Source organism: Bos grunniens, chromosome 24 (genome assembly GCF_055505025.1).
Source record: "Bos grunniens cultivar Pamir isolate PY7600 chromosome 24, Bosgru_T2T1.0, whole genome shotgun sequence".
Classification (NCBI taxonomy): Eukaryota; Metazoa; Chordata; class Mammalia; order Artiodactyla; family Bovidae; genus Bos; species Bos grunniens.
The window spans coordinates 31537599-31550723 of record NC_141188.1 but is presented as its reverse complement, the minus strand read 5'-3'; the positions used below and the strand labels follow the sequence as shown (position 1 = coordinate 31550723).

Below are 13125 nucleotides of genomic sequence, written 5' to 3'. Positions count from 1 at the left end.
GAGATTCTGATTTAATGCATTCTGGGTGTGCAGTGCAGGAGACCTGGGTTTGATCCCTGAGTTGGGAAGATCCCCGGGAGGTCATGTCAACCCACTCCAGTATTCTTGCCTGGAGAATCCCCATGGACAGAAGAGCTTGGCGGGCTACAGTCCACGGGGTCACAAAGAGTCGGACACGACTGACTGAGTCACGGAGAATGCATGCATGCACACACTAAATAGGTTGCCAGATTTTTTCAAAATAGGAGGAATTTTTGCAGGAAGGTCAGGGACTGACAGTCTGGGCGCATCAGTGTGAGCCACTTTTTGTCCCTAGATGCCCAGCTTCTGGGGACATGGGAGAATGACTCATCTCTGAAGGGGATGGGAAGGACTGCTGTGGCCAGGGGGACCCAGTGGTTAATACAGAAGGATGCCAAAGAAAGGCACTGGACTTCTCCCAACATCTTGTTGTCAATCAAAAGTAGTTTATTTGAACAATGAAATATTGTTTGGTCATCCCACTGTGTAGAAGACCAAAGGACAGACAGCATTTTGAGTGAGGATAAGGAAATCCAGAATATGATGGCCTCCCAGAGTGCAAAGCACAACTATAGACAAAGAAAACGTTCAGAAATTCCTTTGGAAGCTTAGTGGACAAAAGAACACACATTTTCAAGCAGGGGTTAAAAAGTGGGACACTTAGGGGTCGGTCAGGTGAGGTAAGTGAGTGATGATGGTTGGGTCGTAAGCATGAGCAAGAGAGACCTCCAGGTTTGTCAAAAGGACTGACCTGGATTCTGCATGTTTTCAGGCAGGCAGGTAGGCTGCAGGGCAACAGAAATTACCTACCATTGATGAAAAAGTCCCAATTTTAAAATGTTGCAGCTAATTTAAATATTAAATCAAATGCACTGTAGGTCAAACCAAACATATCTGTGGCCGGATCTGGACTGGAGGTGGTCAGTATGTGGTCTTAGCAAGTGAGCCAGATCGTGGTGGGAAGCTGGCTCTGGGGCCAGTCATTAATCCCCTGTGACTCTCAGTTTCCTCATTTACAACAGGATGAGTGGGATAACACCTATTTTTCATATTTGAGGGGATGGATGAACATACTCTTCATGTAGTTAAAGTGAAGGTGTTAGTTGCTCAGTCGTGTCTGACTCTTTGACCCCATGGACTGTAGCCTGCCAGGCTCCTCTGTCCATGGGATTCTCCAGGTGAGAATACTAGAATGGGTTGCCATGCTGCCCTTCAGGGGATCTTCCCCACCCATGGATCGAGCCTGGGTGTCCTGCATTGCAGGCAGATTCTTTACCATCTGAACCACCAGAGAAGCGCATAGTTAAGTTAATGTACATATTTTTCCAGGGTCTGCTATCCAGTAAATGGCTGTAAATGGCTCTTATATTGACCAACATCATACATTTTTTTTTCAAAATTTCCTCTGCAAAACTTCATAAATATATAATCTTAGAAATGTACAAGACTGCTGTATGCACAGCTATACTTTATGTTAGGATGTGACTGTTAGCATAGAAAAGGCATGTGGCTTGGGTCGCTTCCCCCAGTTGCCCAACTCTGGACCCTTCTCTTTAATCCATTGGTCCTACAGATAACTGAAACTTGTAAGGCAGAAATGTACACATTAAACACTAAGAGAAGCCGTAGGTGAACCTTTACACGACATCACAAAAACATTTATTAAAGGAGCTCTTTCCATGCAGTGCTTTGCTGGAAACTATGTGAAGTGAATTAAACAGACACACTCTTGGAAGACTAAGACACATACCAATGACGACAGAGACTCTGTATGCATATAAAGAGGGATATAGCAAGTGAACAAATTAATGAGGCAAAAAACAAAAAGGGAAGGAATACCTGCATTCATTGGTAAAATAAGAATCTGATGCATATCAGGAGAAAATCATTCTTTTTCTGTTGATAAGAGTGCTCATAAAGAGATAAGATTTGAAAACTGAATAATCTAAAAAGATTCCTTGGTGAGTGAATATGAAATAAATGCCCAGAGAGAGAGAGAGAGAGAGTATTTCAAATAGAGGGGAAGACCTGAGCAGAGGCTTAGAGATGTGAAAAGAATGGGATTCTCTGGTGGCTCAGGCAGTAAAGAATCTGCCTGCAATGTGGGAGGATCGGGTTCAATCCCTGGGTAGGGAAGATTCTCTGGAGAAGAGAATGGCTACCTGCTCCAGTATTCTTGCCTGGAGAGTCCCATGGATAGAGGAGCCTGGCAGGCTACAGTCCACGGGGTTGCAAAAAGTTGGACACGACTGAACGACTAACATGTTGACTTTAAGTGGATTTGAAGAAATTTACCTGGAAGAATAAGATCCTGGTGAAGAACCAAGATGGGAGCACTGAGGCAATTCTGAGAGTTTAATGATGCGGGACAATAGCCTTCTGCTGAACTGAGAGCTGGACTTCCTCAGGTAGAGTGCCCCACAGACCCAGGGAAAGTCTACCTTCATCTAGCTGAGCACTTATTTAACTTGACTTTTTCATGGTGGTTTTCAGTTGGTTTAAGTCAAACTGCTCCTCTGTTCTTTTGTACAGTCTTCCTGAGTCAGTTTAGGGTTATCGAAGCTAAACTATTTTTGGGGATAGGCAATCAGAATGGCCCAGCAGGTGAAGAATCCACCTGCAATGCAGGAAATATAGGAGTCATGGGTTCCATCCCTGGGTTGGGAAGATCCCCTGGAGGAGGAAAATTGCAACCCATTCCAGTATACTTGCCTGAAAAATCCCACGGACAGAGGAGCCTGGCAGGTCCATAGGGTTGTAAAGAGTCACACGTGACTGAGCACTGAAGCATACACACACACAACTACCAAACTAGTATCTGGGGATAGGCACTCAGGAAAGAGACCAGCATCGTTGATCAGTTTTTAACAGTAGTTGTGGAACTTTCACTTGACCGACTTGCTGAGCAAGGCCATCTTCAAAGGCCATCAAGTGCCGACCTATGTAAAATTGGCTGAATTCCCTCCCTCTTGGACTATATTCCCTTTGACCTTACCTACTTCTGGAGCTGTTTGGATTTTCATGTCAAAATTACATTTTGTTTGTGTTAGGCTAAATTTGTTTCAAGGACTTTTTTCCCCCCCTCTTTATAAAACATTGTGACTCATGATCAGCTAGGAATAAAAAAAGGGAGGGATAGGAAGCCTAAATTTTTATAAAATCTTTGAATCTGTTAGCTTAACTTAGCAGGAATAAAGAAATAAGCTGATTTGAAATGTCAAAAAAGTTTCTGGGTGCCAATATATATTTCTTGCCTTTGGCTGTTCTGAATATAGGTAAGAGAACACAATCAATCGGCTACATAGTACTGTACTATAGGTTTATAATACTTTTCACATAAATAATACATGAAACATAAACACAAAAATAAAGCATTTTTAATCTTACAGTACAGTACTTTGAAAAGTATAGTAGTACAGTACAACAGCTGACATACAGGGGCTGGCATTGAGTGAACAAGCAAGAAGAGTTACTGACTGGGGGAGAGGGAGGAGGTGGGAGATGGTAGAGCTGAAGGGTCGTCAACAACAGGAAATGGAGGGCAAACAGCAATTTCACTCATGCCTGATGTTGATAGAATGCACGTTTGGAGTTTTGAAAATTCACACTTGAAAGCTGTATGTAGGCGACTTACTGTCTACTATTTTAAGAAGAGTGTTTGGTAGTGGTATTTTCTGGTTGAAATCATTCTCTCACCCTACCTAATTACCAGTCATGCCTCTTTAAAGCATACCCTATTTTAGTTTCCTTTATTATATATGGGAAGGGGGTGCATATAACAACATCTATATTAGATAGGTAGCTCAGCTGGTAAAGAATCTGCCTGCAATGCAGGAGACCCTGGTTTAATTCCTGGGTCAGGAAGCTCCCCTAGAGAAGGAATAGGCTACCCACTCCAATATTCTTGGGCTTCCCTGGTGGCACAGATGGTAAAGAATCTGCCTGCAAGGCGGGAGACCTGGGTTTGATCCCTGGGTTGGGAAGATCCCCTGGAGGAGGGTATGGCAACACACTCTAGCATTCTTGCCTGGAGAATCCCCATGAACAGAGGAGCCTGGCAGGCTAGTCCATGGAGTTGCAAAGAGTCAGACATGACTGAGCGACTAAGCACAGCACAACTTAGATTGACTATGGAGATTAAGTTAATGCATGAAAAGCACTTAAGTATTGAATAACTATTAGCTATGATTATGAATATTATTATTAACAATTATGATTAAGATTGAGACCCTAACGGTACGATCCTAACAGTAGGACTAAATTATGTTAGCCCTGGTCTGAGGTGGTTGCATGCATGCTAAGTCACTTCAGTCATGTCTGATTCTTTGTGACCCTATGAACCACAGTCTGCCAGGCTCCTCTGTCCATGCGATTCTCAAGAATACTGGAGTGGGTAGCCATGTCCTCCAGGAAATCTTCCCGACCAAGGGACTGAACTCCCAGTCTCCTGCATTGGTAGGTGGGTTCTTTACCGCTAGCGCTACCTATCTACCATTAAATGCCTTGGTCAACCATTCTTCAAATATCAGAACACTTTGGGGATGTTAGCCAGGGGCAAAAATTTCTGCTTCACCATATTCTATAAGACCTAGAGTTTTAAAGATGCCCCAAGGGGCCAGATGAGCATTCAGAGTAGGGAGATGTTTACCGTAACCCAGCCTATTAATTCCAACTTCTACTAATTCAGCAAGCGATCTTTTCAAAGAGAAGTCTAGTATTCAGAAATTCTCTGTGTCTGCTTATAAATTCCCTGCAGCTAAACACTAATACACAGTGTTTGGGAGATAACACCTTTTTGAAGAATAATTATTCCTGAAAAAGTATAAGTCTTTTTTTGCACTCTGTAATTATAAATGATGTACAACTAGTTCTTGAATTGCTGGATAGTTATAGACTGTGAAGTTCAATAACAAGTTGAGTGTCAGAGTGTTGGGTGTCCTGTGTGTACATCTCCATTGAAGTTGGTGGCAGTTTCTGGGCACAGTCACATCAATAATGCCCATCCATAGGTAGTTTCGGAGAAGGCAATGGCACCCCACTCCAGTACTCTTGCCTGGAAAATCCCATGGATGGAGGAACCTGGTAGGCTGTAGTCCATGGGGTCACTAAGAGTCAGACACGACTGAGCGACTTCCCTTTCACTTTTCACTTTCATGCATTGGAGAAGGAAATGGCAACCCACTCGTGTTCTTGCCTGGAGAATCCCAGGGACGGGGGAGCCTGGTGGGCTTCCGTCTATGGGGTCACACAGAGTCGGACACGACTGAAGCGACTTAGCAGCAGCATAGGTAGTTTACCAGGTTAAATAACTGTGATTCTGGGTGTAATTGCCCACTTGTTACCCTAAGAGTAATTCCAGACAGGAGAATAACAGAGTGAAGGGGCCTGTGTTACTGCTGCCTATAAAAATAAATAAGATCCTTAGGGTTTAATTAGAGGACTAACAATTACACCTAAAGCATGCTAATGTTCGCATGGGAACATTGGACATCTGGAAGATGAGTCCAGATTTGGTCACTTGCCTGTAGGAAACTACATCCAAGAAATGGTGAGTGTCCAATGCAGCAGCGATGCTCACATTTGGCATTTTTACACAGGCAGATATGACAAAGGTGAACATAAGCTGGTCTGAGAGATACAGCAATTCAGGGGAGATAAATGGGACTGCAAGGAGATCCAACCAGTCCATTCTGAAGGAGATCAGCCCTGGGATTTCTTTGGAAGGAATGATGCTAAAGCTGAAACTCCAGTACTTTGGCCACCTCATGTGAAGAGTTGATCATTGGAAAAGACCCTGATGCTGGGAGGGACTGGGGGCAGGAGGAGAAGGGGACGACAGAGGATGAGATGGCTGGATGGCATCACTGACTCGATGGACGTGAGTCTGAGTGAACTCCAGGAGTTGGTGATGGACAGGGAGGCCTGGCGTGCTTCGATTCATGGGGTCGCAAAGAGTCGGACTCAACTGAGCAACTAACACGCACACAAACACAAATGGGAAGTGTATTTAAAATCCCAGGATTATGGCAGCTTCTTTGACCCTAACACAAAAAGATGTCATTTAGAAGGAAGAACAGGTACATAAAAATGTTCTTCCTTCATAATAACACACATGGCCCCAGGAACTCAACCACACAAGATGCCAGCTGGCATCAGAGAGTCCACTGAAGAAAAGAATGTCTACGGGGCCTCTAATGGTTACAGAGGCTCTATAGAAAGGGCCAGGAAAGGAACTTTTACAGCATAACAGCTTTTTTTTTTTGGCCATACCTCTTGGCGTGGGGGATCCAGCTCCCCAACCAGGCATTGAACCCACGTCCCCTGCAGTGGAAGCGTGGAGTCCTACCCACTGGACTACCAGGGAATTCTCAGAAGAGCTTTGATACAGAGCACTGTGTATCATTTTCTTCCTTTCACCCCTCTGCTCTACCACCAATGCCAAACAATCATATATATATATATATATGTATATATATATACATACACACACATAAATGATTGTGCATATATATATGATTGCATATGTATATTATATGATTGTGTGTATATACACAGAGTATATTCCATAGTTTCAAGTGCATTAGAGATGCTAATAAGAGACAGGATCCTCATTTCCACCTTCTTTCCAAGTTATGAACAGAAAGGTTTTTTGTTCTTTATATGGTTTCAAGAGTAACTTTGAGAAAACTGCCTCTCCCCTTTATATCAAACCCATGTAAAACAAGTTTTGTGTAGTTTAGGCATAAAATGTTAGGCTTCTTGGCATATTTTCTATTCTTTCGCTCTTTTCCTCCATAAAAAGCTAAGCTCAATGTCTCTAAGTGACTGGGAATCCTCTCTACACGGTATAGCAAAATCTAAATGATACCATTTAGATGACTCGAGTAAAACTCCTCAAAGACAGAGAGCACAGCTTAAGTGCATGGTTTAGAGGCAAGAGTAAATGGAGTGGAAAAGTAGTAAAAGTTGGGTTTTAGAAGGTTTAGTACTTACGATCTGGCGGCCCATTGCAGTTCCCCTCTCCTCAGGAGACAGATGGAATGGGGCACGCGAGTGTTAAGAGGGAATCAATTCATGAAAACTCAGCCATGAAATGGAAAGTCAAAATGAAATAAGCATGAGTGTAGCTATGTTGGTCTATTAATATTCAAATATTAATACCTCCTTTTCTTTGAGAGACATTGCTCAATATTTACTGACAAGAAAGATAGTTGGAGGAGAGGAATGTATTCAAGAAAAGTGTTTAAACAGGGTTTGAATGTGTGGTTTGCTTAACTCTGTGTAATTGTCGGCCAATTAGATTTCCCATCCAAGTGCATCTACCACTTCAGGGTCTCTTGGAAAAAAATTTCCAAAATGCATTACAGCTTTTCATAGGGGTGACACACAGTCTTATTTTCCTAAGACTCTGACTATTTGAATACAATAGTATTTGATTCTGTTAGAGAATAAACATGAAAAATATTTTGTTTATGCATAAGCCTATTAAAAAAACGTTTCTAGGGGCTCTCCTGTTTATTCTGTAGAATGTAATCTATCTTTGAAGTGGTATATTAGTTTTTAAAAAATCATTCCCAAGCTGAATAATTAGACAAAAGCTATTCTTAGAGTACATTCCCATCTAAAGCTATGCACATGATGCTTTGATTCAAGTAATATTCTTATAAAACTTTGTTATTGTTTGAGGTCTATATTCAGAGTGGCAACTTTTGTTTTTGATGCTATTCTTATAAAACTTTATTATCATTTGAGATCTATATTCAGAGTGGCAACTTTTGTTTTTGATGATTATTCCATCCTGAAACAATTTCCCTTCTGCCCAATTAAACCAGAATAAGGAGCACATTTGTATCTGATGAAGGTTAAACTTCTCCATCTCGGGCTTCAAAAGGGAAGACCTTTAGTGATGCCATTCATTTTGTCTCTGCAAAAGGGCTCAAAAGAAAACAGAATCAGTTCCCTTAAGTTTTTCTGGAAGAGGAAGGTTGCTTTTGTTGCTTTGATCTTAGCATGTTGTGCATTTTTTATTGGCTGTCGAATATAAAAAGCCATCGCCTCATCTGGTTTTTCTGCTATATTCTCATACTGTAAATCACATAATGCCTTCCAATTTAAGTAAAACATTCTGGTCCAAAATGCCATTTCAGAATTGATTTATCATTACAGTTGATGGAAACATTTCCAGGGGTGTAAGAAAACTATCCAACGTTTGATTCATATGCCACAGACTGCTAAAAATATCTCCATGCGCTTTAGACAACAGATTCCAGGATGGAGACATACACTCATGCTATTTTCGATCGTTTTTCCTACCCTTGAAAGAGGCAGTTGTAGCTTATGTAGCAGCTGGCTGGGTTATTGCTTCTATAATATAATCCATAATGCAAAAGCAGCTCTTTTCCAAACATTCTAGAGTAACTGAAGTTGTTTACATGTCTCTGTTAGGTAATTTTCCTATAACTTTGTGCCAATTGGTTTCATACTATTTGGTAAAAATCTTCATTCAGTCAAGACAACTGCACTTAGTTAAATTTTTTTCATAGAGAGAATTATAGGAAAGTTACAGCTAGCTGATTTGAGGCCATCGGCATAAAGTCAATACAGAGTTTTAGAAAAAGAAAGCAGACTACAAAAATGGAGTTGTATAATTAAACATCAAATAGTCCAAGTAATAAAAGTCATAGATTAACTGTCTCTCAGTTCTAGTCAGATCCTTTAAATACTGTCCCACCACCTGAGCGTTGGTTCTTTTATCAGAAGAGTGCCTGTCTTTAAAGTTGGGAAATTTCAGTTCTTTTGGAGCTCCGATCAGCTGTAAAAAGTCATTGGCGTCTTCTTCCAAAGTTTCAAATTTCCCTACAAAATCGTAGTGGATCAAACAGGGATAGCAGAGTTTGCTGACCTTTTCCCAGTGAATGTCCATTCCTACTGGACGATGCGAGTCCAGCAAATAATGGATGAACTCTCTGAACTTGACTCCAGATCCATTATTTAATGCTTCTTCACAGGCATTCGGCCGATATTTCTTTATAATTGCCTTTCCAAATACTGGATGGTAATAACTATTGGGGTGTTCAAATTTGTCCCTAAATGCTGACACTAATCTTTCCATGGGATCACGAACAAACACAGCTTTGGTGTAGGTGTTTAAACGACTATAAATCCCCTTTAAGTCAAAGCTGTCTAGCTTTTTCAAGTGCTTCCCGTAGTGAACAGCATCATGGGAGATGTTGTACGCAGAGGGGGCCAAGCCGTTGAGCACCATCAGAATTCTCTTCCAGTTGGAGCAGCCAGCCTTGGGTACTTCACAATACAAGATCTTGTGTTTATCCTCTACGTAGATCCTGGAGACCATGTGAAAAACGTGGGACTGAGGACGACTCACCCCACCATATTTCTTGCAAAATTCCTGAAGGAAAGACCTACGTTTTTCTTGAGTTGCATCAATTCTCTTCCATTTGCTGTCTGTGACTAAGCTTTTATTTAAAGGCTGAATGTCTACCGACCAATTCGTTTCGCTGAACTTCCTGAAGAGGATCTTTGTCCCTTGCTGTTTTTCAATCAACTGAATTGTTGGTGACCCTGGGTTCCTGCTCAAAGCTGGAGCCTCTCCTTGGGAGTGGTTGGTCTCCGTGAAGACCCTAGTAGGGCTCTTGGAGTTGAGTAGATTTGCCAGTTTATCCTTGGGATCCTTGAGCATGTGGGACTTGGGGTTCTGTTAAAATAGAGAATGAGAAATGTTGAAAGAACATTCACAAATATGGGTATATTGATAAGGAGCTTAACATAATTGTTTTAAAATGCTATCCAGGGGGTCACATTTCATGTAAGCTGCCAGAACAGTTTAGCAAAGCATGAAGAATATATGGTTCATAAGCTTCTTAATAGAAAATGTAACAAGGAAAAATGGTATCCGGGCATCGCTTTGAACCAAAGCTTCATATTGTACAGTATATTTATTTGGGTTTTTATTATGTTATTCATTTAATATTCATGTGGTGTATTACTTTAATAGATTTTCTCATGCACAATTATCTGTATATTATTGGGATAAAACTATTAGTTGTTTAGAATGTATTTATTTGGCTGTGACAGGTTTCAGTTGCAGCATGGAGGACCTTGTTCCATCATGCAGGCTCAGTAGATGCGGCATGGACTTAGTCTCCCCATGGCATGTGAGATATTAGTTCCCTGACTGGGGATTGAACCTGCATCCTCTGCACTGCACGGTGAATGCTTAACCACTGGATCACCAGGGAAGTCCTCAAACTACTGGTTATTGATTTGAATCTATGGTCACAGTAAGTTTGTTATTATTTTTGTACCATCTTTGTATTTGTGGCTGTCAATTATATAATCTTGTGCATGTATGAGTCTTAAGTCACTTCTGTTGTGTCCAACTCTTTGTGAACCTAAGGACTGTAGCCCACCAGGCTCCTCTGTCCATGGGATTCTTCAGGCTAGAATACTGGAGTGGGTTGCCATTTACTCCTCCAGGGGATCTTGCTGACTAAGGGATCAAACCTGCATCTCTTTGTGTCTCCTGCATTGCAGACGGATTCTTTACTGCTGAGCCACCAGAGAAACCCTCATACAATCTTACAAAATGCAGAAAAAGTATACACAAGATAGAAAGGAAAAAGCCCTGAATTTTCTATCTTAACTTTGCCTGTAATGCAATAAAATATAACTCCATCATTTTGTAGGTCAATGATTCTTGAGCTATTGAAGTGTGTGACCTTCAAGCATTGACTTAGTGCATCTGAATGTAGATACAAAATGTAGCTGCATTTGGATTGAGATTTTTGTTATTTTTTGGGGGGGACATTCTATAATGTGCAGAATATAGCAAGGCCAATTAAAAAAGTCTAACGGCCACTTCAGTTTTCCAGGCACTTGCAAAAACTGATATATAATTTTTTCCCTTTGGAAAATGTTTTATTTTTCTAAAATTCATTTATCACAATAATTTCATAGTATCATACAGTTCCATTCATGTATGAGACCTTCCCTCTTTCCTAAGTGAAGAAAGACTAGGGAATCCAGAAATGTCTACTCGATGTCCTGTGATACAAAACTGTATCAAAAGTAGGATGAGAATTTAGTTCTTTTGGTGGGATGGTTCAGCCCACTTACCATCTGTTCTTCATCTGAATATATCCTTCCTACAACTCTAAGAAGTGACTTGATAAAAGAAGTCTTGGGAGACAGGGTTTACAAGGTGGCTTCCTCTGATAGTGACACAAATTTTAAGAACCTTGACTTTTACCCTGGGTAAACTACAGAGGCTTTGGAGAGTTCTGAGCAAAGAAGTAACATGATCTCACTTGGACTAGAAAAGGATGGCTGAGGAGACTGAACTGAAGCTATACACGTGGGGTTGTCAGCAGGGTATTAGAAAGATGAATGAAAAAAATGATGTGTTGGGGGACTAAAGCATGGGACTACCAGCCTAGGGGGAGGAGGGAGTGGCGGGGAAAGTTTCCTAGCAGACTTGTGTATATATACCTAGAGGGAGACAGCTACTGATATAGATGGATTTAGCATTTTGTTCTCAGGGTCGAGAACAGTCTATAGTCTCTAGTAATTATTTGTTACATGGAGGAAGGAAATGTATGACTTGGCAGATTAGGTCTTCAAGGATGATTAGGAATTTTCCAGCAAATGGAGCAAAAGAGCAGAGGAATGAAGCACTGTATATGGGAGCCACCTCCAGGCATCACAGTCCTTCCATTGGCTGAGCTTCAAGGAGATATGCTTCTTTCTGGTGGAAGAAGGTTGACTGAGTAAGCCCTGACCACCATACACCAACTTATGGAACTCCATAAATCAGTTGCCAAGACCCACCACACCACTGAGCCAACTATGTGGAGTTTCAACTCTAAAAGCATTTGTCTGCCATCTTCTCAGAGACTGCCAGGGTGACATGAAAGCTTTGAGTCCCTCTTTACCCTGATCAACAACTTGTAGTCCACAAAGTTTTCACTATAACATAAAAGTTGACTTGAGGTTTTGAAATGGAGCACGACCCCATGGTCCTTGCCTCCCATGTCCTCTGCTGGCCTTTTGTCTGTGGAAAAAATTTTTGCCAACAAGTAAGTTTAATCAGGGAAGTAAGAACATGAAGAAGGAAAAGAAAACAGTCAAAGGTGACCAAGCAATAATAGTTTAGTCAGTAAGCAAAGCCAAGGACTTTTAGATCCTCCTCAAGGGCTACCCAGGCAGCCTGGGTTCGACCCCTGATATGGGAACTAAAAGTATTGTTTGGGCTTCCCTGATAGCACAGTTGGTAAAGAATCCTTCTGCAATGCAGGAGACCCTGGTTCGATTCCTGGGTCAGGAAGATCTGCTGGAGAAGGGATAGGGTACCCACTCCAGTATTCTTGGGTTTCCCTTGTGGCTCAGCTAGTAAAGAATCCGCCTGCAATGCGGGAGACCTGGGTTTGATCCTTGGGTTGGGAAGATGCCCTGGAGAAGGGAAAGGCTACCCACTCCAGTATTCTGGCCTGGAGGATTCCATGGACTGTACAGTCCTTGGGGTTGCAAAGAGTTGGACACGACTGAGCGACTTTCACTTTCAAGGGCTACAGATAATATTCTGAGCCATAACCTGTGAGCTGTCTTATAGATACTGAAACCCCCAGTTTCAGTAGGGTTTCACTGAAGTGAAGAAGTCAACCACATGATGACCAGACTGCAGCCATGATGTAAGCTGCCACAATTCTGAGAACTGGCCTCAAGGAATTGGAAACAACCTGACCCTGGAACTGAAGATTAACTGTACCTAAAACAATCAAGATGACGCTAGTCAGACCATTGATGACCAGTTTCAAGATGACTGTCAAAGCTGACTATGCTGTTTCTGCATATATTCCCCCCATCTATAAAAGTTCTTGCCACCTGATTGTCTTGGAGGGGGGCGGTCGACCTTTGGACAGACACCTGCCCACCCCCCAGTCCCTGTTCCCAGCATCCAAAATAAAGCAAACTTTCCTTTCCATCAGCCTGGCCTCTTTAATGGCATTTGAGTATCGAGCAGTCAGTCCCCACTTTTGGTAACAGTCTGAAAGATCACAGGGTCATTCACAGTGGCACGGGAAGTAC

The 13125-nt window shown here is 41.8% G+C and overlaps 1 protein-coding gene across 2 annotated transcripts in view; it reads right to left on the bottom strand.

Moving 5' to 3' along the window:
• Positions 1–7728: 7728 nt before the first annotated feature.
• CHST9 (carbohydrate sulfotransferase 9) overlaps positions 7729–13125 on the bottom strand; it is a 280985-nt gene continuing 275588 nt past the window's right edge. For both annotated transcript variants that reach the window (XM_086372893.1, XM_086372894.1), the window contains one exon: positions 7729–9736. In XM_086372893.1, coding sequence (XP_086229019.1) covers positions 8648–9736 — 1089 coding nt within the window. In that variant the 3' untranslated portion in view covers positions 7729–8647. The remainder of the gene's footprint in view (positions 9737–13125) is intronic.